Source organism: Dreissena polymorpha, chromosome 4, assembly GCF_020536995.1.
Source record: "Dreissena polymorpha isolate Duluth1 chromosome 4, UMN_Dpol_1.0, whole genome shotgun sequence".
NCBI lineage: Eukaryota > Metazoa > Mollusca > Bivalvia > Myida > Dreissenidae > Dreissena > Dreissena polymorpha.
The window spans coordinates 124,150,652-124,177,467 of record NC_068358.1 but is presented as its reverse complement, the minus strand read 5'-3'; the positions used below and the strand labels follow the sequence as shown (position 1 = coordinate 124,177,467).

At 33.7% G+C, this 26,816-nt stretch overlaps 1 protein-coding gene across 2 annotated transcripts in view; it reads right to left on the bottom strand.

Moving 5' to 3' along the window:
* LOC127875882 (uncharacterized) overlaps positions 1–17,271 on the bottom strand; it is a 223,695-nt gene extending 206,424 nt beyond the window's left edge. For both annotated transcript variants that reach the window (XR_008047491.1, XM_052420623.1), the window contains exons 1-2: positions 16,399–17,271; positions 2,748–3,231 (exon numbers count right to left, since the gene is read on the bottom strand). Coding sequence is in view for 1 of the 2 variants with exons in the window: in XM_052420623.1 (XP_052276583.1) it covers positions 2,748–3,231; positions 16,399–16,874 (960 nt within the window). In the remaining variant the exon portion in view is untranslated. The remainder of the gene's footprint in view (positions 1–2,747; positions 3,232–16,398) is intronic.
* Between the last annotated feature and the right edge of the window lie 9,545 nt (positions 17,272–26,816).

Here is a 26,816-nt window from a genome sequence, read left to right as displayed (position 1 = left end):
TGTGGAGACGGTCGTCGGTCCTGGTATAACTTAAATACATGTGTATTTATTTACGATGTTTGTTTTATATTTTTCAGTGTATTTAAAGTCGATTTCAAAATAGCGCCCTTGGAGGCCATTCAACACATGATTTAACCACGAGGAAAACGCTGTCGCTATCTTTTAAATAGCTTATTTCTATAAAGTGTGTGCGCTATCTGGTGCAAATAGTTTTAAAGTAGTTGAAGTGACCTATTACGTCTAGTGAAATAACATGAAGAGCTATCAAATGTTAACATTCCAGGCATCTGTTATAACAAGATGGATTAATGAAACCAGAAAACTATTCATTTTTGTTTGTTTTTACATTTCGTACACAAATACAGAAGTTTGTAACGTGAACATACCATAAGGATATGACCGCGTTATGTGAAAACGTGACTGATGACACACACGGCCAGCGTAGCTCCAGACAAGTCTGCGCTTCCGGGCAGTCTTGTCAAGAGCTACCTTGTACGTTTTAAAAATTACGCCAGGTAGCTCCCGGCAATACTGCGCGATCGCACAGGCTAGTCAGCGGAAAGACTGGCCACATGTGGCAACATAGCCATTTCGCCTACACCTGGCACATATGCTTTGTAATGAATCAATATTTTGATGGCTTCAACGAAAATCAACGCTTTTAAGGACTGAGACTGATTATTGACGGAAACTATTGCGAAGGAATAATCAATATGGATACCTGATTATAACACGTAAAACAGATATTAATAGATCCTGTCATTATTTTCAATTATTATACATTTATGCAATGATATTTATAACATTCAATTGTGGATATCTTCAGTCATCACATGATGCAATATTTGGCAATATTGGGCGCGGAAGGAATTTTCATACTTCAAAACAACACACAAGATGAATTGTACTTAGGTTGAATGCATTCAATTAAATATTTTCTTCATAATTAATTGAATTTATCTCGCACAAAAATATACCCGGAGGACTCAAGCAAATTGCAGCTAATCGTGCACCCACTTACATAAAGATTAATGAAGTTCTTGGTTATTTTCTTGTAGTGAAGAGCAATGAATACCGAACCTTCAGCAATAAAACTATTACGTTGCATATCGAAACTTGGTTAGGTGCAGTGATTAATAAAAACCAATATTTGAAAGCATACCTAGACATTTTGAAAATGTACTTCATGAAAAACCAATTTTTTTATGCAGAACTAGAGATTTGTCACAGACGTGACGAATCCCCCCCCCCCAATTGCATTGACACATATTTTTGGGCATGTTGTCTTCACATAAAACAGCGGACACCATACCCAATGTTAAAAACTAAGTAAGTGACCCCGTGACCCAGTTTTTGACCCGGCTTGGCTCATGTTCGAACTTTACCTACACATCATCTAGATACAACTTCTGACCAATTGTGGTGAAGCTCGGATGAAAAGCACTTGAAGTAGAGAGCGGACACCATGCTGAATGTTTAAAACGCACTTAATGACCCCGTGACCTAGTTTTTGACTCGGCATGACCCATATTCGAACTTGACATAGACATCATCTAGATACAACATCTGATCAAATTTGTTGAAGATCGGGTGAAAACAACTTGAATTAGAGAGCGGACACTTAATAGGCACCGACAGACAGACAGACCGACCGACAGACCGACCGACCGACAGACAATCTCACTCTTATATACCCCCATAAACTTCGTTTGTGGGGGTTTAATAAAGGGTACGTAATTATCAACACATTAGACACCATCTTCACCCCTAGACTCCAAAATTCTGGCCCGTAGTAAAAAAAGTTATTTTATATTATTTATATTATGGTAATATTTGCGAAATCTAAATGTAGGCAAGATATACACAGATGTTTATACAAACGAAACCACAGAAGACGAATTCCTAGAGGTATAAACAATTAAGTATATAACCGAATATTTCCATGTAAAACAAACGAACCGATTTGAAGGACTCCTTCAGTAAATCTCATTATTAAATTGTTCATTTTGATATCAAATAAGATTTCGACTGTGTAGGTGCAAACCTCAATTTAACTGAATAATAAAAAATGATTTCGATGTTTATTTTTTATTTTTGAAGTAACAGGTCTAATATGTATATTTGTTTCTGTTAAACTTATAATCGAATTAAAGGTCACTTTAAGATGACCTTTCAATAATCAATAAAATCATCGCCTCAATAAGTCGGATGGTATATACCTTCTTGTTCATACAAAACGGATTAAAACCAAACGCATTTACATAACTTGATATTTGATCTGATAAAAAGGGAACCTAAAATAAAACTGAAATGACGTCTGATCGTAACCTCATAAGCGACTCTATCCGATAACATAAAAGGTAAATTAGTAGGCTTACGTAAACGATAGAATAAGAATTAATTTAGGATACGATCATATATGCATTTTAATATATATATGTATCATTTATATTTAAAATACTTACGTACTTAGAGATTTCATAATGAATATTATATATTTGAAACGATTAAAAATGTAGCGATTTTTAGTGTATACTTTATTTTGACATCAGAATGGACATATACATTTTAGTATATAATTTCTACTCGTTTTAAACTACGGTCATATTGTTATTTAATTCAAATTTGAAATACACATGGTCAAACGTACATGTATTTAAGACTATTTTTATATCTGAAATATTTATGGATAAAGTGCCTAAGCGTATACGTTATGTTTGAATAAATGTATATGCGTTAATTCTTACCAGTATAACTCGTGTCGCCTGATGCTGGTGAGGGTAATCCGCGCGGTCCCTGTCGGATATGACGTAATCAAACTCGCCCTCACTTGGATAGTCATATATAAGAGGCTCCTTTGAGCCGGGCTTCATGAGCAAAGTTGCCGTCTTGGATTTGTCACCTGAGTAGTTCATCCCCATAAACACGCCACCTACACAAAGCACGAGTACTATTAAACACTGGCAGCATACAAGCATGGCCATATTTTTATGGATCCAGGAACTTAGGGCTTTACAAATATTAAATTTACTACAATGTGAACTATAAGTATCCTCTGTGGTCACATCACTTCTCGAACTTTTACTATGTGTCCGGCGTCCTGAATTCCGTCGGGACTTAACGATTATTAAACGATCGTCTGCATTTAAGTGCTTGTTCTCATCTGCTTTACCACTGTCGTGTGTTAACTGGAAAGATCGCGTTGCCTGGCACTCGCATGAACACTGTTCTCTGGAAAAATAGAAACAGACCCAGTTTTTGTTATAATCGTAGATTAAAATGTTCCATTCCTTATCAATGTATCAACACTAACGCGCGAGTAAGTGATAGAATTTGTCTTTAATATTTCCCGAGAAATCCGCCGATCTCACAGGTTTAAGTTCATCGTATTACCATCATGCACTTATACCTACTGAGAAGGCCATGATATTTACCGTGAAATATCGCGCGCCTGTACATACGCTCGTTCAGCATTGTCTCACATGCTTAAGCATGCATGAATTTCTTAATGTAAATCTTAGTAATTGCATAAGGGTGAGATGTCATTTAATTATAAAATCAGAAGGCCGTTCGCTACTTTCTATAAATAAATATACGATTCACTCATACAACTAACGCAGTTTTAATTTATGAATGACATTATATAACAACATTACGCGCATCTTATTGCTAAATCGATTTCCGTATAATATTGAACGTTCTTGTGTTTAAAATAAAAACGGATTTTCTTGAACGTCCGTTTGTGTACGTGTAACGTCTAGGTAAGTCAGCTGTTTGCATGTTTGCCGACGAGATGATTCGAAATTAATATACTCGACCAGCATAATACCATAAAATAATTCCGATAATAATAATAAAGCGTTTGTTTTTCATACGCAAAATGAAAAGTATTAAGATGTGAAATTTTGGTGATCTGGCATTATCATTCAAGTCAATATTTTCGTTACATTAAGGCAAAACGCGTAGGACATCACAAAAGAAATAACGATGATGACTCTTCATGGACACCGCACAAGACTGAACTCTACACGGTCAAGTACGTTGGCACAACATGAAAATCACACAAGAGGTCAACCTAGACCTAACATCACACGACGGAAAGGTACGTGTAGTTGCCATTAAATGGAGAACCAAATATAGGTCAACATAGCAGATACCAATTGGGCATACCGAAAGTGGTCAACGTATTGGTCACTAAATGAACATCCGAAAGCTGGCAACAAATTGTATATTAAATGGATACAACACATGAGGTCAGCGTAGTAGATTCTTAAGTTACAGCAGGTCTAAACGTACATCAAACGATCGGTCAAAGTGGAGGACACGAACTTGACGTAACACACCCGGTTAACATAGTACACACCTAATGGCCATCACATAATCAGTCATTAGTATGGATGCTGAACGGACAGCAAGCAATCTTTCAATGCAGTGGGTACTAAATGATTATCTCACAATCGGTCAGCGTAGTAACACTTAATGATTACGACACAAGACGTCGCGGTACTTGATCTAAATTGACATCAAAGAAGAAATCAGCACAGTGGGAAAGTTTTGGGCACATCACAAGAGGTCAGCATAGTGGGCCATACATGTACACATTGCAAGAGGTTAGTATAGTGGGCCATAAATTTACACATTACAAGAGGTCAACATAGTGGGCCGTGAATTGAGACAGTTCAAGGGGTCAGCATAGTGGGCTATACATTGATACATAACAAGCGGTCAGCATAGTGGGCTATATACTGACACATTACAAGAGGTCATTATAGTGGGTCATAAACTGACACAGTACAAGGGGTCATCGTAGTGGGCCATACATTGACACATTACAAGAGGTCAGCATAGTGAGCCATACATCGACACATTACAAAAGGTTAGTATTGTGGGTCATAAACTGACACGTTACAAGAGGTCAGCATAGTGGGTCATAAACTAACACATTACAAGATGTTAGCATGGTGGGCCTTAAATTGACATATAACAAGAGGTCAGCATAGTGGGCCTTAAATTGACACATTACAAGAGGTCAGAATAGTGCGCAATACATCGACACATTACAAGAGGTCAGTGTAGTGGGACATAAACTGACACATTACAAGAGGTCAGCATAGTTGGTCTTAAATGCACACATTACAAGAGGTCAGCATAATGGGTCATAAACTGGCACATTACAAGAGGTCAGCTTGGTGGGTCATAAACTAACACATTACAAGAGATCAGCATAGTTGGCCTTAAATGCACACATAACAAGAGGTAAGCATGGTGGGTCATAAACTGACACATTACAAGAGGTCAGCATAGTGGGTCAAAAACTGACACATTACAAGAGGACAGCATAGTAGGCCTTAAATTAACACAATACAAGAGGTCAGCATAGTGGGCCATAATTTGATTGTGCTAAATCATGAAATAAGGTAAATATATACTTTGAGAGCCTGCTCATTGAATGCTTCAACTGCACGTTTAAGTGAAGCGTTATAGAAAATAAATCAGATAATTACGTAAAATTTTGACTAGGTGTGTGGCAAATACAATAAATTAAAAAGCCCGCAACGTTACCTTCCAAATCAGCGCTTTTTCGGGATATCGTTTTAATAATTTTATCGATCGTAAATGAATCATTGAGAGAATCAATATTTATGCCGTCAAATGAATCTGAATAATTGCAATATCTCAAACAATTTATAAGACGTCAGCGTCATAGACACTAAACATACACCACACAAAAAGTTAATGTACTGGATACGCAATAGATATAACACTAGAGGTTAATATAGTGGACTCAAATTGGACACCCCAACCCCGGTCAACGTAGTAGACACTAAATTGACAACCCACAAGAGGTCAGTTAATGAACAATAAACGTACACCTTAAAGATATCAATACAGTTGATGCTAAGTGGGCATCCTAACTGCGGTAAATTGAGAGGACATTATATTGACATCATCCAAGAGGTCCACGTTGTGGACAATACATGGAAAAGCCAAACAGTTTCAACGTAGTGGACACTAAATGGATTTCCTAAAAGGTTTCAACGTAGTAAATACTAAATGGACACCCCGCAACATGCCAGCGTAGTGAACACTACATGGGCATCTAAAAACTTGTCAACGTAGTAGACTCTAAATTGACACCACACAAAAGGATACCGTAGTGCATAATAAATTGAAACCTAAACAGAGGTCAAGTTAGTGGACACTAAATGGAAATTTCGCAATTGGTAAGCGTAAAGAGCTTTAACTGGAGTTTATACAACCGGCTGAAATAGTGGATACGAAATGAGCATCATCATATAATAAGACAATGATCGATTAAAATGAACGCAACATGAAACTAAGAAATTTCAACATCTACCGAAAAAACATTGGTATACTATTATCCAACCGTAACCATGTTTTACCGCTTGGTCCGTATCTATGTAAAACAAATTAATTGTTTTGTTAAAAAGTCATTTTCTTATCAGCCGTATCGTTATTCGTAGGGAAACATGTACTTATATACTTTGAAACAAAAGTTCGGAGACTGTGCTCAACGATAATGTACTTTTTTTTATAAAGATAGCACTCGCTACATAAACGTAAATTGGGGATGTTTATTGTTTTTGTGTTTACTTTGTTTGCGCAACGTGTGTCGATTAGCTCTCACACTGCGCATCTGAGATTAATTAAACATCAGAAAGTCATTTACTGTCAAAACGAATGGCAATAAATTGCTTTTGAAATTGGCAATTGGCAGAAACACGTTTTAATGGTTATGGAAATAATAATGGCATGCACTATTTCACTTTTCTAGCAAAAATAAAGTAAACATCAGTTCATTTAATGATTTGTCGAAGTAAGAACGTCAATGCTACCAATCGAATAAGACATTCTGGGATATGTAAATTACTAAAGTTGTTGGTGTCCTTATCAGATTAAGAAACGTGCTTGTTGATTGGGTATAGCACTACAAGAGATAAAGGACTACTTCATTGTCTTGGTGCGGTAAAACATCTTCAACAGTGTCAGTGTTTTTGGACAATGAAATCCGCATGGCTGCACTTGTATAACACTTCCGTGACAGTCATTCACAATCTGAAACCACAACTGAATTCATTCAGTAAATGCTGCATTGTTAAATCTCATTACCTTCTTCCGACATTAAAGTCGCCTTTAAAAACTATGTTAAATTCGCCTTTAAAAACTATGTTTTATATTTAAGACACGTTGACCTTTTTATTGGGCTGCTTTCAAGAGATGTGAAAAAATGTAACATTCAGTGCGATAAGAAAACTAACTTTTGATTTAGACCTTTTAAAAACCTAAGCATACCCCAATTTTATGGTATTTTTTTCTTGAATATGTCTAAATATAATAGGAATAAAGTCACAATCATATCTCAAACCACATAATGTAAACATAACGCAACATAATTCAATGTAACCCAACAAAATGTCAACTTAACATTCCATAGTGCCAACTTAACTCAAGAAATTGTTAAATTGACCAACAAAAAGTTAAGTTGCCCCAACCAAATGTCATATTAACCCAACACAATTTTACCTGAACCCAACACAATGTTAACTGAACCCAATAAATTGTATACTTAACCCAACATAATGTCAACTTAACCCAACCCAGTGTTACCTGAACCCAACCCAATTTGAACTTAACCCAAAATTACGTCCACATAACCGAACATAATGTTACTTGTAGCCACCATAATGTTAACTTACCTCAACATAATGTCATCTTTATCAATCATAATGTCAACTTAACCCAACATAATTTTAACTTAACCCAACAGATGTAGAGATGACCCAACATAACGTCAGGTAACCCAGCATATCAGTTTCTCTAAAAAGGCAGTTTTGGCGTTGCTTACACCTGCATATCTGTATCTACGTTTCAAAAGTTTGTATCGCAAGAGTTGATTGCGTCTCCGATGCAAATGCATACAAAGGATCACAAGTGCGATACAAGCCATCTTAACATTACAACCTCAAAATAATCCATTTATAATATACTTTCCGTCCAAATATGAAAAGCAACATAACGAGTCACAAACGCAATACAAAATGTATGCAACGCGAGAATAAGAATAACAATATATATTGAATTACATTGTTAATTGGGTCATGACGTCATTATAATGTCAATGTTAAAACCGACATTTTTTTCAAACCATTTAATATGAGAACGCATTCAACATTGTGAGATACGCAATTGCGGTCTGTTATTCTATATCTCTCTACGACAAATACACCGGTGATCAGTGGGTATATAATAACTAGATTAAATATATGGCATATACGAATTCAAAATCACATGTATACGTTGAATAAGAAATTTTAAATGACGTTTGCGTCTTGTTATACAGCGCTTCCGTATCAAGTATTCGTCCGAAACCAGTGTGTCGTTAATTGCAATAATTGTAGCATTGTTTTATTTAATTTATTACATCCGACACACCGGTTGTCTCAAAACTGTAGTTAACATTTAAGACAGACCCAACTTTTGGACTATTTTGGTAACAGTTTGACAGCATTAAATCGTCATATTTTTAAAGCAGTTGATCATACATCAATATTCATCAAAGGTCGAAACGAGGAACAGCAAACAGCCGTTTTTACGTTGATGCCTTATTGAGGACTTTGACACATACATTTATTAAAAAGTACGATTAACGTGGTATCAGCATATTTACTTTTTACGTCGTATCAGCATTTTTTATTTTACGTCGTATAAACTTTCAGTACAATAAGGTAGAACAATCCGTGGAAGGCAACACAGACAGTCAACATAAGTTAATTAAATTACTTAGCTTTACATATATGTCATTGACGTCATTGGGATTACTTGGATAACGCGCAATTTAATCGCATCAGTTTTTTTTTCAAATATTTCGTAATAAAATGTATGTAAAAATAAATTTACAAAAAGCCTCACTATTTATATTAAGCATGAATGACATATCACAAAGACAAGACAATGTTTGCATGTTTCCAATAAAACGCCATTGCTTGCTTAATTTCACTCAAATCGAGTAATTTAATACATTGAATATTGTACGGAAACGTAAACTATTTAATTATTGGTATATTCATTACGTGTGTGGTGCTATTTCTTATGCATTCTCCTGTCATATTTAAATTCGCCGGTGACATGTCAAGAATACGTAAGCAATTGTTTCTGAATTCGTATAATACGGTCAAAATTTTCAGGTGGGTTCGGTTCTTGTCATAACACTTCCGTAACAATTATTAACATTTAAAACCACATTTTCATTTGTTTTAATTTAATTGCAATTAATGTCGCACTGTCTCATCTGATATTTCAAATTGCTTTCCAAATTTATTTTACATTTCAGTCAGGCAGATCTATTATTAGAAAACTGCTGTAGGTAAAATATCTGACATGAAAGTCCATATTTTGAATACAAATTGTAAATATACGAATACTCATGTATGATAAATCAAAATCGTGTTTAGTTTAACACTTCATTCAACAGTGTCTTTGGCTTTTGACATGAGATATGATAATGTGCGTCTTGCGACCTAACAATATGGTTACAATGTTAACATTACATCAGAGTATTTCAACAATCAATGAAAGCTTGTACATGTGAAATGTGTTATATTTATATTCACGCTAAAATTTTAACCATGATTAAGTGTCCATGTTAAAGGGCGGAACGTATTATTCAATTGCAGCAAATATCAGCAGAGAGCACCGACTATTAAATTAAGTTGCAAAAGACATTTAGCCAACTTGAATGAGCGTCATATGACTCAGCACAAGTTTTGCCAGCAAAATGAATAGTAAGTATCATCAGCACATTGTCGAGCATTGGAACAGTTTTGAAAGAAATGATTGTCACCTGTCAAGATTTTCCTCAATAAGCTCGTCATAATATGACGCAGCTGTAGAGAAAGAGATGAAAACGTTTATCTTTCTAAACGATTGTTGCAATACCGAGAAAACTTCGTTTGAATGAAATATATTTTCTCTGTTACTGTCTAGACCTATTGAATCAACGATGACAGTTTCGCATAAGCTTCCGACTCCGACAGATTGTGCGCTTTTTTAAAAACAATAAAAGTAAGAAAAAATAGCCGCCTATGTGTGTAGTGTAATTATTTTACCATATGTTAAGCTTTTGTTTCAAATTATTTTTTTCTTTAATTATTACACACACACAACACACACAAGCTCTCGAATATAGGACTGGTCCTGCGCGGAACGACATCGAAGAAAATATAGGTATCTTAACAAATGCGTCATCAATTTGATAAACTTGCAAACGTTATGAATACATTAGTACTTAAGTTGCATGTCAAGCCTGCTTCTAACGGACGTAGGAAGCCTTGTGTTTCAAAAAGATAACTGATCTCTTAACACAGTTTGAATATGACATGTAAACAACTATCCGACATGAAATTTAAAACGGTAATTAAGTTACAACAGTGGATGTATATTAATGATGGTGAACAAAATTATAGGGGGAGTTTTATTTGGTAACACGAAACAAACGATATACTGTATAAAAATATTGCATCCATCAAACTATGTTGGAACGTTACTGTTGTTCAACAAGATAGCATTCGTATCAGAAACGTATATACAGCTTGTTCTTTATAGTTATATGCTCACACTATTTTAACCTACAATGGAATGCAGAAATTACTACCCTGAAATATAACAGTAGTTACGATTATTACGATTCATTCTGCAAATCTAGATTAAACAAACGACTCCGTTTACCATTGGTTGCCATGCTGAATGGCAAGAAGCTGCAGTTTAATTTTGCAACAAGACCACCTACTGATTATTCTGACATGTTAAAATTGAATACATGTACATGAGAAAGTTACCCTATGTCAATTAAAAACAACAGTTATGCTCCTGCATATTTGTATGTTATAAAGATATATAATATTATAATTTAATGCATGTTCGGATGCCTTCTGTGTATATTGAATAATATCGTTACTCGAGATAAACAAAATCAATGATAACTATATTTCATTAGCTTCCGATTCTTCTTATTTTAACTCAATTATATTTAAATTAAACTTCAGTATCTTTTAACTTCCACCAGTCATGTAACACAAGTCACTTTCTATGCCGACATGCTTATACAGTATTCTGATTGGTTATGTGATCCGATTTGGCCCATGATTCAGTTTGAAACCTGAACTCCGTACAATTCTGAAAAGCGCACGAACTATACTTGATTCTGCCTATTTGTTCTTTGCAAAAATACATCGCCGAATATAAATGACTTTTAACACATGTGTCATTTTGTTTGCCTTATATTGCAAAAAAGGGTAAACACTGTAGAACGTAAGTTGTAAGTCCAATCATTATTGAATGGAATAAACAAACATGTGTTCCAAAATGACGAATTATATATTAACGCCAACGGAATATGATATGTTTACAAAATGTCGAAATACTTTGTTATATAAAAAATTCACCAAGTTTTCATAAAAATTGTATACATGTTTCCATGTGCATATAAATGTTTGCGAAAAAAAATTTGGTCTTATCCAACCATTTCTTTGGCGGTGCTGTAGTGTGAAATCCAACACAAATGGCATATCAGAAGAACACTACATACTTAAGTTGACGAGAACGAGGCTTCTCGAGATTCATTTTTTTAAAAGATAACAGAGAACGATTAGCAGTTTAAATGTTTTTTAATGTTTGTTTTGTGTGTATGCACACATTCTTCAAATACCGACTTTGTCCAATAGAGCAAAAGGTTAATGTAGTGTAGATGTTGTTATTTTGCGCATACGAATATTAGGGCAGTATTTCACGTGTTCAATGAAATTTGTTATCGGAATCACTATTCATTTCCTGAAATTGCACAGATGTATAGAAATTGATAAATGGATCGAGTTTTTTGGGTTAAACATAAGTGCTCTTTATTGTTTGCATTCAGTCATTCGCTGTATCGGCGTTACGTGTAGTATTCTGCGAGTATATTTCAAGTATTTCAAGAGAAGCTGAAATGGTCAGAGAGATCCTTAAATATTTCTTATCTAAAGACGATTGAACGCTTGCTTATTAATAAAAGAGGTTCTTGGGTGATATCTATATTAATAACTTTGTGTGGCTGACATTCGAATTACAATATAAGTTGTCTTATGCGATTTTACGTTATCACGTATTTAAGAACACAATTGAAACCCCAAATATATTAACTGTAATTTATTTCGCATTTTTTTATAGTTTTGTCGACGTCTGATTTAAATGTTTGCTCTCATGACTGTTTATCACTTGAAAAGACTATATTGTTGAATGAATTCTAGATATTTGCCGTGTTTGAATACATAGTAACAAAAACAACTGCATTACATTTCTCTAATTATGTTGCTGGTTAAACATATGTCAGTTTTACTGTTTTGGACTATGATTAATATTTTTTTCTATTTTAATGATTAAACATTTGTGTTATAATACGAGCGTGTCTGCATGCCAATGTTTTCTTCAAAAAGACCTTTCAGCGGATGTATACTTGTTTTCATTATTTCAACCGGAACAACTGGAGCATTTTTGTACCCATTAAGACACAATAAATATAATCATAACCATTTTTTGCAAACAATACATGATAAAATACGAACTACGATATTAAAACGACATTAAATAAAACAACATGAGTACAGTCAAAAACTGCGAAAGCGTTTCTTTACATGAAATTTACGACCGTGTGTTTATTTTTCCTGTGTGGTCTTCTTCAGATGTTTTTTTAGCAAAATACCATGCTTAACATGTAAATATTTAGGTTAGATGGTTTGACGTATTAATGCGCGTGGTCCATATAGTAAACAAAAGAAAAAAAGAAATGATGTCTTAAACCAGCTTCATATTTTCTGACCGACTGTATCGTAATAAAAGTTTTAATTTTGACTGCGTTGAATGCATCAGTTGAATTTCATCTGTCACGTTGAAGCAGAAATTGTGTAAATATCAAATGAAATGTGTAACAGATGTCCCCCACACCGTTTAAACAACACATAAAATGTGGATATACACCAGCTGGGCATAAATAATGACAGGCAGGTGAAAGCGGAATCCTACTGACTGAAAATAGCATTGAATTTCATAAGGGGGTTCAAAATGAGCCCTTGAAAAACAAAAGTATGTTTCTGTATACGCATAAATAATTTTTTTCGAAGGATGTTTTAAGATTCATTTCAGTATTTAGGCATTAGGTTTATAAAATGTTTACCGTTTTCGAAAACTCTAAATTCCAAACAGCACATTCATTCTTTGTAAAATATCTGTCCGAAAAATACACTTTTTGAAAAATTCCCTGTCATGATCTTAAAGTATAACATTAACCTTTGACATATAGTCCTACTATTGCGCCTGCACGTCTTCTCCTTAAAGCGAATCCTTCATTTCACGACCGTTTTAGTGTAAGAACAATAAAGACCATTTACATACAAATCTTGTTTACGGGAATTAACGCAATGTTCGAAGTAGTTTTAATATTCAAGAGGGGCATTTGTGAAATCATCTTAGACTATGATTGGCCATGACTCTTGCAGTAGGAATTATCTAGAAAACAGTTCTTTAAAGCACGAAACATCAGTTGGGTTTCAGTTGTAATCCTATGGAACGTCCGTATAGAATTATTACCAATCTGGAGCGACTTCAACATACCTGCGTGTTTCTCTTGTTGCGTTTAAATCCATAATAATAACTCTTCATAAAGTTCCATGCAACATAATTATAATTGAATGAAAAATTCGGGAATAGCATTTGTCATTCATAAAAAGCTAAACGCTAGCAAATTTTGAATATGATTGGTCGCAGAAATGCGCGACGACATGCTTCCTTGTAAGACAAATATTACATATGTACGTAGACATACATTTGGATATACACATTAAGAGTCCGAACTTTAAAACACAGGTAATATATACGTTAAGGCGGTACTAATTATTTGAATGAATCACTACCAATTTAGCAGGCAATCTGAATATTCATTTATATAAACATCTTTGAAATGTCAAGATTCTGAACTAGTTTTTACCAGAAAAGTCGGTCCCCTGACGAGGATTTCCTCAATACGTTTTTCATAAAATGCACCTGTAGTTTACACCTAGAATGTCTCATCCGTCTAAATGGTTTTGCAAATACTAAGAATACCTTGTTGCAATGAAATAACTTTTACTTTTTCATTACCTTCCGAGCACAACAGATCACCTTATTTTAATTAAATGGCGAACGCAAAAGAAAGAGCGATGCGATGATTAAGAGTAATCTTTGTCCTAACGCAAGCGGTTGCACGCAAATAAATTCTCTATTTGACATACTGATACAGTAGACTATTTGTTAAATGTCATCTGACGAGATATTATAAAGACTATGAAGAATAATTTTAGAAGAAATTATTAACTAGTCCGCACCTATGTTTAAGTTTATAACCCACATAATATCTAATTGGTCTTGGCGTACAAACTTGAACAATGAATACACAAACGAAACTTTAAAGTAAAATACAGTTTCTATTACGGAATGCTCATAAGCTTCTAAGAAAGCTCCAATAAAAGTATGTTTGATTCTGCACCAGAGTGCGTACTAATGTCTAGATAATCCTGTACTTGTAGTTGGGAAGAATGGTCGTAGAACGTATGATAAAGCCAAACCCCACACATAGTTTGTGTACTAGGTTGGTAAACACTCGTTAATTACATAAAAACAAACATCGTTTCTCTTTGCGATGCTTGTAAACATCTAATTTTGGTTCTAGATATAGGGTAGTATATATTGACATAATTTGAACTATATACTATATTAAGATCAAAATATTATATTAATTCCAAAAATGGAAAAAGTAAAAAAAGTCGTACAAGAAAGCATTATAATTTAAAAAAGCGACCGCCCTTGGTTTGAAAATATATTGTTACTTAAAAAAATTTCTTTTTCAATAGTTTGTTTGTTTTGATTATTTATTGTTCAATAGATTGTATAAATAATGAATGCACATTTTTGTAATGTCATAACTGATATATGAAACATACATGTGTATGAAATTTAGTCCTTCGTATTTTAATAGCTTAATGAGGTAATACGTGAATTGCAGTTGAAAAAGCACAACACACGTTCCAGTAAAAAAGGAGGAATAAGCGGAACTATACCCGATTTTCTGTGGTTATTTTTGTTTTGTTTGACTAACATGTTAGATTTACTTACGAAGCTAAATAAGAACGATGGCAACCGCGTCGTTTCTCAGAATAAACTTATGTTGTTGTTTTTTAATTTCAATGCATAATTAAGCGACCTACTTTATGAGAAACTTGAACAGCAGCAGGTTTAAATTTATCATCGTGTTGGAATGATACCAATTACAATTAGGGCGAAAGCTTCGCTGACAAGTGACTGTTTCATAATGAGTGCCGTTTTATCTTGTAGTCGCATTTGTACAAAAAATATGGAACACAAGGGACACCACTAGGGGAACGTCTCTTCAAACAATACGCTGGTCCATTTTTAAACTTTCAGGTTACCATTGAAAAATAAAATATAAGGAAAGTGTCGCGGCATAAAAACAACATATCAAATAAATATTCAAACTAGGATTACCGCATTGGTATTGTAAAGGAAAAGTTTTTATTTTTAGCATGCTTCTGTTTTTGAGCCGATGAGGTCGACCTACTTAGGACTGTGATTCCGGTCCATAAAAATTATAGCCAAAAATGCACCGATTACATATAATTATTTGACCATAGCTTTGCCAACCGATACACCGTGTTCTTGCATTCATTTGATCACAATACCGCAGCACACATGTTATGATAACTGCACATTAAGTAGCACGCGTACAACTAATCTAAGATAGTAAATCAATCTTCCACTGAAATGTCATGAAACGAAATGTGATTTGGAATATAGCAAACATATTGTCGTCACATGTCTATTGAAAAAAAAAACAAATTAAGTATGATAATGCTACTGAAATACTCAAGCATTTAACTACTTTTAGAGGGCTTTTATTTTAACAAGTTTTAAACATCCAACAAACAACATGTCTGAACTTAAATGCTGACAAACTGGAAAAAATCACAACAACCTAAATTATTTTGTGTTTGGTCTTTTTCAAAAAATAGATAAAATTGAAGTTCATTCTAAAATCTCAATTGGAGTGTGTCTTCCTTTTGTGATGTATTGTGTATTCACATAATTTTTTAAACATTGTTAGAAGTTTAAATCAGCTATATTGTTGGGGTTATCTTGTTTAAAAAAAAAGAAAAAAAAACATATTTCGCTGTGGAAATATGTAATTATTTTTGTAATGTTAACAAACAAAATGCTGCCATGTAATTCTTCACTTCGCACACTTCAACAATTATAAATATATATATGCGATTTTATGTAAATGAAATAACACAATACCTTGGTTTGAGGATATCCTGTCCAAAGCCAGCTGCTGTGGATATTTGAAAAGTACAGCAATTCGTTCGTTCACATACACTACTGTACGCGTCCTTTTGTTCCGAACTTTGATTAATATCATTTGAATCGTCGTGCAGGTTTTCAATATTTACACTCGCTTGACTTTTTTCACAAAGGTCGTCACAAAGGTCCTCATTATTTCGCCAATTATCATTTACATCATTAACACTTACATCACAGAAGTCCCTTGCGCAAAACTTCCCGTCGTGATTGTGATCTCGACAGGCCTCAACTAATGCGAGTCGTGACTTAGCAACACTGCCAGTATCCGCGTCTTCTCCGAGACTCTCCCCCATGGAGTCGGATACAATCATCTCACTGTATACGTACTGTCCACTTCTCAAGTTGACCTCACTGGACCTAGACGTGCTCCGCGATTTTCGAAGCTTCAAACACCAGCTCGTTTTGTCTATCATCGTATGTCGCTAAATTGGCGACATGCTTTTACCAGAAGCATTTCTTCGTCTTGCGGCTAAAATAAAAGGAAATCGGTTTTACATGCTTTTATAAACAAACTGCCTCCTTTGTCTCACTTTTGTCTGAAAACACTTGGTATAGCCCGTCCAGTTTAAGAAGCAACAATCTTATGACATACTTAATTCGTTCAAGATCGAGTTTATTTGTATTATATCGTGTTCAAATTAGTTGTCGCGTTGCCCTTATCCATGTGATTACAAATAAAGTTTAGCTTCATCACAGCGTAAACTATCTGAAAAATCAAGTTGTGTATTTAAATCAAAAAGTGAAGTTACAGAAATGTAATACTCCGTACGGTTGTAGAGAAACTCACAATTCTGTGGATTTTCCGTCGAACTTGCCAAAAAAAAACATAACAAAGAAGTTATCAAAGTGTGCGTTCCGATTTTATATAAAAACATACCAACTTACATCGAGGTGTGATTAAGCATTTATCAAATACGCGCGTGTCGTTCTTAAATTGATTACCACTATCTTAACTTCACAAGATTAAAAACATAAAGAAACATGTAGAGAATGTTCAAACATAGCGGGCTCGTAAATGTCACTTTTACATGCAACTCGTTTACTGTTTATTAAACATGGGAGACAGTTTGAACGTTTACCACTGTTATTGTTTGTAAAACAGTGAGCTGCGACGTTTAAACACGTTTAGTGTGCGGAATGAAAATGTATTAATTGCTATTCTTGAATTCATGCATACAAGTATTATTTCACAGGTCCAAATACATTCAAACTGATATACCATTTTAAGAAGACGTTGTTAAAATACGCAAATAATGTATGTTTTCTTCATAAACGATTAGTATCAAACGGGGTATCAAACGAATGCCCCAAAGTAACAAATAATAAACACTTCATAAAGGAACACAATTTCAGAAAATAAATAATACACACATATAAACCGCTTACTTTGTTTTCGCCAAGGGAGATATAAAATGATACATACAACGGTTGACTTTAAACTGATACTGTTTAAGCTACCGAGCTGTAAACATGGCGTACTGCACTCTTACATAATTTACATATCTGTATTATCATAAGCGGCCAGCGAGTGTCAACTCAGTGATTTGATAGCCTACTATTCATTTGATATGTTAAAATATATGTTAGTACTTAACTGGTTTATCACCAACATTATATGTGTCAAAAATTAAACTTATTTACACACAATCTGAAATGCATATGTCATTTATCAAAGTCCGTAAATTATCCGAGAATAATTTAGACTTAAACACACTAGACAAACTTTGAATATGTGTATTTGATATCCAACATGTTTTCAACTATTTTGTTTCTACACTTTATCAATATTCATTCCTTGGATTTTCCTTGCTAGTAAAATGCACGAGCTTTGAACAACCTATGAACATTATCCCATGCAGCGAGCCATCTGTCTTGCAATCTGTTACTTCAATAGACGTGAAAGTCTAGCGTGCATAACAACAACAACCAGGCTAACACTTCTTTATCGCGTGTTCCTTAGATTGACGTGACGCATTGGGCTTGATAATATCGAGAGCATCAACGTTTGACAGTGTAAAGTAGACACATACTATGTCGAACACTGTTCATGCAGCAGGTGGCATCAGAGCATGCAGCTAGACATGGCATTCTTGGGACCAACAAGTATAATATGCGGGATAGTACAGCATTCATACTGCGAGCTACATCCCAATTGGCCTCTCCATTGCTTGCAAAGTATCAAAATTAATTGTAACATTTTCAAAACCTGAGAATGTATTTTTCAACGTTTTTGCAACGAATTGTTTTGTCCTAATCCGATCAATTGCTGGTGTGCAGCTGTTAATAATTGATTTTTTAATACTATTGAATAATTGAACAATTCACTTACCCGATACATTCTCCTACTCGGTTCATTTTAGCATTTGATTTGTATCATTATAAAACCGGAAATATTTAACATGTAGATGTTATTCGACAACGTTAATATTTCATACACAACTTTTTCCGAGACTTCCAGTAGTGTGAAGTTTATTAAAAATTCATGTTATTCTTCTTTCAAAGTAGAGATCCTGGGAAATGTATTTAACGCTGTGTTTCATATATTAGCACCGACAAAATAGTACAATGTGGAATAACATGTAATTGCTGACTCCTAGACAAACTCTGATTAAAGTTTATATCATTCATGCTGATGGATGGATGTGTGTAACAAACGTCCGATAAATTATCAGTTGATCTATTGATGTGACTGTCCGCTTGTCTTTTATTTAAGGCAAGAGACTAATTTACTCTTCTACAATACACGACGATTCAAGCAACACAACACAGCATACCACAAGAAAATGATACTCGTTTTATATAGACGATTAAATACTTATATATTTTTTAGATCATTCCAATCGAAGGTAAGGTAACGATCTATGATGAATGAATGCGCAAATTGTAGAATTTAGGAAATAACTGTTTCTTTATGATCTGTTCTGAATATAGAACGATAAAGATAAGAAACACATAAAATGTACTTTGAAAAGAATTGGAGAAAAGATTAAGTCAAATATTCAATCAGTTACATATTTGTTTTAAATATTAAATGGCCATCCTGAGTAATGAGTAATCGAAAGCAATGACAGTGTATAATGTTATAGTGCGTCAGAATTTGATGGAAAAATTCAGGCATAAAAAACGTTAACCTTAATTCTTTTGCAATCCTTTAAAAATATTAACAATAGGGACCGATGTCGAAATATTCTACAATAACAATAATATAAAATGGGTGAAGGGGGAATATGTACTGTTTGTTAGTCTTGAATATTTAAGAACCAATCATCTGCCAAAAGTTAAGTTTGAGAACTGCAACTGTAACGCCTGGCCGCCATTTATGACGAGCACGTGCGTGCAGGGATATGGCACCCGAGAACTAACAAATACTCACTAATGATGGGCGTGGAATATGTCTATGCATGTCTATACATCGACTACAACACAAACAAATACGAGGTAACTAAACTTTTATAATTAAAGGAACGAAATATAAAACTTGATTTGGGAAAAAACGTTTTTTTCTTATCTGATAAGCACACTTCTGCAAACCTTTTTGTTGTGATATTTTTAAGTAAAGGTTCTCTTCTAGCGAACCAATAGAACGGAAATAATCATAAATTTGCATCAAAGAAAACCCCCCACATATTACAGTTGATTTAACCATATTCTCTAAGGTTTTGAAAAGAAAACTCAAATCAAAAGCAATAAACCGTAAACTTATTGCCCTCATATGAATAAAATTGACACAGATACGTAGGTCATGAATTATAACAATACAATCCTGAATATGGAAGGTGGTGGAATGGAGAAAATGAATTACGATTTACTTTGATTATTTGTCTAGTAATCATCTTTCCAAGTAATCTATATAAGAACGACGTGTGGGACAAACTTTCAACAGCACAACGGTAACAACCAGCGGTGTCTGCCGTTTATCTAGACAACGAACCCCTTGCAGACGGGAATGTGCGTGTTGGGTTATGATACGGCATCCGAGTGCAAACAAAGGCGAGCTTATGAGGGGCGGAGTACTTCAACAAATAGAACATGGAACGGATACGTTAAAGATACAAGTAAAACACGAAGGAGAACTAAATTTACCGCTTTATTAAATTGATCTTACGATATGCAAAATTTGCATAGGGTGGAAACATGATTGTATTACCCGTGTGTTGAGATGTCGTCATCAAATAAACCAGTCGCAAAATTTATCATAATAAAAAGGCACGTGTTATAATCTTAATTATTTTAATACTTTATACGTGTGCATAAACTGATTTAAAAAAATGTCTATATTATAGGAATAGAAAACGTTTTATATTTACCGTTAAACCTATAAATCCAAAATACAACTAAAAAGTATTCTACATTTATTATATTAAACAATGTTGAGAAAAAATATTGAGCAACATGCAATTTTAACAGCCCAGTTGTAATTTCGAATACGCAACTGCAACATGTCTCATATGTCTGGACATTTGTATGCAGTATATCACGTAGCCAGAACTATAATCTTAAAATGAAAGCAATACTGCACGTACTTAGTCTTGTGCGTGTTCAAATGTAATGCCAAATAATGACGTGAGAAGTATGAAGAACAACGACGGCGTACTTAAAAACTCCTTGCGATTGTAATGCGAAACAATTACTTACAGCTGATGCAAATGAGCTAAACAACTTCAACCCATATATAGAAAATAACTAAACAAACCTTAAGGTTTCGTAATTTTACCGTGTAGGGACAGTACACCTTGGCCGACATATTATTTAACCCCACAAAGACTAATCGATGATAATCATGATATATGCGAAAGTGTTCTAGCCATACAATTAGATAATAAAGTGCACATCTTATGTTAAAGCAATACTTTTTAAATATATGTATGCAGGCAAGCTGATACATTGTTTGATATTGTTTCATATCACGGCCGTTAATCACGCGCGCCACCTCCTTTTGAGATGCATTAATAAATAAGCCAATGCAACTTCCGAGGTGGCGCTCAGACCCGGATGTTTTGAAAATTCATGGATAATTTTACAGGGTGATTAGGTTTTTTATGTTTTTTTAAACATATTTCGCATTATTTTTAAAATAGCAATATAGTGCTAGGCAGCAAAGATTAGTCCATCAAGAAATGTACAAAAATATATATTCTCAAACCATTTAAAAACGTGAGAAACTTTATAAGTTGTCGCAGGTTGGAGTTTTAAGAAGTTTTAATGTCGATGAGTTTTTCGTGTGTGACGAGAAAATATCCACCCAATTAAATCGATAACGGCATCAAAAGATTGCGTACAACAAACAATAAATGCTAAATGCACAAAAATATTGGCTTTTTGCCGACGTAGTTGATAGTTTTGCATTTTTTCAAAAGAGATGGAGCCAATGCTTAGGAGATCGCGTTAATGATAGGAGGTGTCGCCAATGCAGGATGAATCAATTAACAGTCGTATCGCAATGACATTATCTCATTCCGTACATTTGATAGATAATGTTATTTGTTATATTTAATTATTTGTTCAACGTACATATCCATGCGAAGGCCCAAATCTTTACAGAACATAAACACATTCTTGAATAAATAAGATGAAGTTTTTGAAATATATGTAAGTGATAAATTCAATTAAGAAGTCACAAACATGAATAAAGCATAGTGTACGATATATACCAATGTTTTGTAATAGTCAATAAAACCAATAACTTATTGTTCAACATTATAAAAATAATTCATCAACAGTAATACTTGTATACAGTATGATAATTCACGAAATAAATTTAAGATAAGACTTCTTCTTGAAACGATGATATGTGTCCCTTGATCCAAATGCTTAATTTACTAAAAGGCCAAGGTCGACGAATCTTAATTAGGTTCATTTATGTTGTTTTTCCCACTATCAACTCCACAAAAATGAAGATAGCTCGGTCTTTTTTCGTTAACTTGTTTGTATAATACATGTTAACAGTTCTTATCTTATAAAGACGAACGTTTAAATCCATCAAGACATAATTAGAAAACTACTTTTTTTAATTAAAAACGCACGCGACTCAAATGTGCTTAAGTAGAGAACTTACAAAAAATAATGTAAGTCTTAAGCCATAACATTAAATATCTCACTTTAAAATAGTTATAAATGTGGTGCATTAATATCTCCTTATCTGAGCGCAACCCCTTTGGCGTTAGCTCAATCACTTTTTGAAAAACGCAAATTTATCCTATTACCAGATGAAAATCGATAGTATAACAGCGATCGTATAAACTTGAGCTTTAAACTATCGCTATTTTTAGATCAGATTTGGGTTTTTCCAAAAATTGGAGATTCTGTTTTTGTCAACTACGGAAAAACAAAATTGTGAGAAATGCGATATTTGATACTAATTAATTGAAAAGGTAAGACATAATAGGATAAATAGAATATTATGTGAGTTTGGGATAACGATCAAGTGAATCATGCTCGGTAGGAACCATGTTAGCGGTCGGCAAGCCTCGCGCTACATCGGTTCTAAGCCCCGCATGATAAACTTGATCTTTATCGAAGACTCACATAATATTCTCTATTTATCCTTTTACCAGATTAAACTCGATAGTATTACAACGATCATATAAACTTGAGCTTTATACTATCGCTTTTTTATATCAGATTTGTTTTTTTCCAAAAAAATGGAGAATCTGTTCTTGTCACCTACGGAAAAACGAAATCGTCAAAGAATGAGATATTTGATAATTATTAATGACAAATAGGGCAGAAATAATAGGATAAATAGAATATTATGTGAGTTTGGGATCAAGCCTCGCGTTACATCGGTTCTAAGCCTCGCATGATACATTTGATCTTTATCCAAAACTCACATAATATTCTCGATTTATCTATTAGATCGGCTAGTAGCCGATGTTTTGTGCACGCATTCACTTGTACAGGTTCAAAGCAATCGTATTATGTAATGAGCGATTTAATTGGCTTGGAATCTGCTCGTCACACAGGCAAAAGACATCGATTTGCTTTTACGAATTCTACCATGCCACAACTTATAAAGGTCCTCACGTTTCCAAATGGGCTGTGTATGTTTCTGTTTATATTAAAATGAATTTAAAATCGCCGAATCGCACTCCATTAGGAGCTGTTTTTTAAATAATGCGAAATATGTTGAAAAAACATATAAAATCTAATCACCATGTCCGTTAAATTAAAAAAAATCCGCGCCTGAGCTCCACCTCGGCAGTAGCATTGGCTCATTTATCAATGCATCTCAAAAAAGAGGTGGCGCGCGTGATTTACGGCCATGCATATATAGGACCTGCTGAATAAGATGACTTTAAGATCAAATGCTCATACCGCAGGTAATTTAGTGCTCAAAGAAGGTATTATCTTATATAAGAAAACTGCACGAGTTTTACTCACAGTCAGAACAAGTTTCAATGGTCATGTTTTACTTTTCTTCCAAGTTTATTCACGCAAATATTTTTTATTTATTGAATACTTATTTCGTTTATTATACATTTTCACAAAACTAAATATGTCTTTGTGTTATATTTAATGAAAAGCTCATAAACCCGAAAAATCAACGAATATTTCGTAAAGAAATTCAAAAAAAAGTAAAAACATCAAAAAGCAATGTTACATGTAGCAATAGCCAAAATTTGAACGATAGGTGTGGTTTTGTAACATAAATCTATGTTACCAAACCACATCTAGCGTTGACAATTTTGCTAATGCAATAAAGAACAGTGATTGTTTATGTGTTGATTATATTTTGTTTTTGAAGTATTGCACGAAATATTAGTTAATTTTGAGTATAAATGTTACTTTAATGAAATAAATCATTTCATATCTTAATTTTAAAATTGTTGCTTATTATCACATCTCAGGTCATTATTATTCTCTATCTACTGGTTACGGTGATGACGGTTGCCGAAATCGTCACTGAAGGATCGGTCCTTAAGGTTGCATGACATGGCGGCTAAATCATGATCCAATACTCACTCTCAATGCGGAACATGTAAAGAACGATAGAAAATTGTGGTTTGTTTTGAGCTTATATAACATGATTATGCAAAACTTAAAGTCTTGGAACTTAATCGGGTGACTGGGCTTTACCAAAAAAAATAATGGTAAAAACATTTGCCTAATTACAGTTTGTATTGTCTCATAATTTACATTAACCCTAGGATTTAAAAAAAAAGGTAATTACCTAGCACCTATAAAAACCTAAACGTTTCTTAATACCATTTTTCTAATAAAAACCTGACCCGAAAATGACATAATAGAATAACTGATATTTAAACTCCGATAATCAAAATAAATAGTCCATTTGAAGGATGAACCTTTTGATTTACTCGAGCGAATAAATCTTCTAGTTTATGATATAGTTTGCTTTTGTTTTTCGCTTTTTGTTATCAACATACGTTTTAAGTTTATATTGATTAAAATATCACGACTGGTATATTACGTTACTCCAAAAAGTTGTTAAGTTTTTATATTTTCAGTATATTGGGTAATACAATTTTACTTGGTACAGGTATCAGGTTACTATCAGTTAACTATAAATAACGCAAGAAGATAGATAATCGTCGTGGTATACCCAGGAATGCAAATTGTGCAGCATGCGTAGTGAATTGTATATATTTTATATATAAAATGATCAATCTACTTGCGTTATTTATTGTGTGTTTATCGTTATGTCACTTATTTTCGCGATGTCTTTTCGATTTCATATCGCAAAATTTTATTATCAAACATACTGAAAATATGACCTGTTTTCAAGTATAGTAATATATTAGTCGTGATATTTTAATCAATATAAACTAATACGTGTAAAATATACGGTATTTTAGATCTTTTCTTTTTTCGTCGTTTGTGGTTGACGGTCTTTTTAAGGGTTAGTTTAAATGAAGATGATTCAACAGCCTTCAACAACGTGTGTCAAAAATAATTTCTCATAATAATGTATGTGTTAACTCAATAAATTTTATGACGGACCTCAATAGATCATTCCCGTTGTCAAAAACAAATATTTACTTAGAGCACGTGCCTTACAAATACAATCACGGAGAAGAGGTATGTTAAATCCAAACAGTCGTTTTCAATAAGTTCATTTAAATAACTCTACGGTAAAACTTCAGATGACGAAATGATTGAACTTTAGAGTCCAATCATTGTATATGCTTGTAATATCAGAAGCTTTAATAATCATTTCGGACCGGAGTGAGAAAACTGATAACGATATTTATTCAAAGCTAAAAATTTATAACTTACACAGATAAGAAATTGCAATTAAATTGCGGCCACTGTCATCAACTCTATGCTGTTTTAAAAAATCACTTCTGTAATTCGAAAAATGACAACCCAGACGTCGTTATCGCATGCAGTGAAGCCAATCAATAGCAGTGAAGGCGAAATTAAAAGTTAATGTGGTATTAATGACAGTCAATGCGATAGTCGCGACAGCCCCATGTGACAGCGGTAATGGTATTAGTGTCAGTTTTAAACGCATGTATCACAATCGTAACAAAAAAACGCAGTGTAAAAGTATCAGTGTAAAAAACTGCACTTTAACATTGTACTTCATAAATCTGAGAGTAAAACACTTTTATTTTTGCAACCCTATGTCACATTTGGCCACGACCTAATCACAAAACATGTATATGAAAATTAATATTAACTTCATTGCATCGCAATTCAATTAAAATCATAGTAACACATAATATGTTTCAATTCGATCACCATTAAATTCACAATGCTCAGTTGTAACCATGTGTAATAGACATGTGCATTTTAGTCACACAATAACATCATAGCAAGAAAGTCTGCTTAAAGATTTAAAACCAATGTTGTGTTTTAATGTATGAATGAACTAGAAGTTAAGTTTTATAATTAACAACCGTAATTGCTGTACATAAAATTCAAGTACGTTTCGATACGTATTCATTTCTTCTGAATTGTTGACCGTGTTGTTAAAATGCGATTCGGCAATATATTATATATACTAATTTAGTGTCATGAATACATTTTACATAATTACTGTTAAGAATATTATATTATTTAACATACATATGTATAGTAGATTTTGTTCGTGAATTACTATTATTATGGTTAATTATGGTAAACAATGACGCGCTCTACTGTCGATTATTTCATTTACAGAATTTGTATCAAATGAATTTATGGTCAGATGAGTTTTTTATGGACATTGGAAAATCTAATGGCAGAGTTGAGTTCTAAGTTTGGTTAAACGGTATATTGGCTATTATAAATTAATTTAGGATGAAAATTTGAATACAATATTTATCCCAATGCCCTTTTTCGTTTTAACATATTTTTTTTATTTTGCATGGACTTAGGTTATAGGTATATGCTAAACGCCTCAACACGCTAAC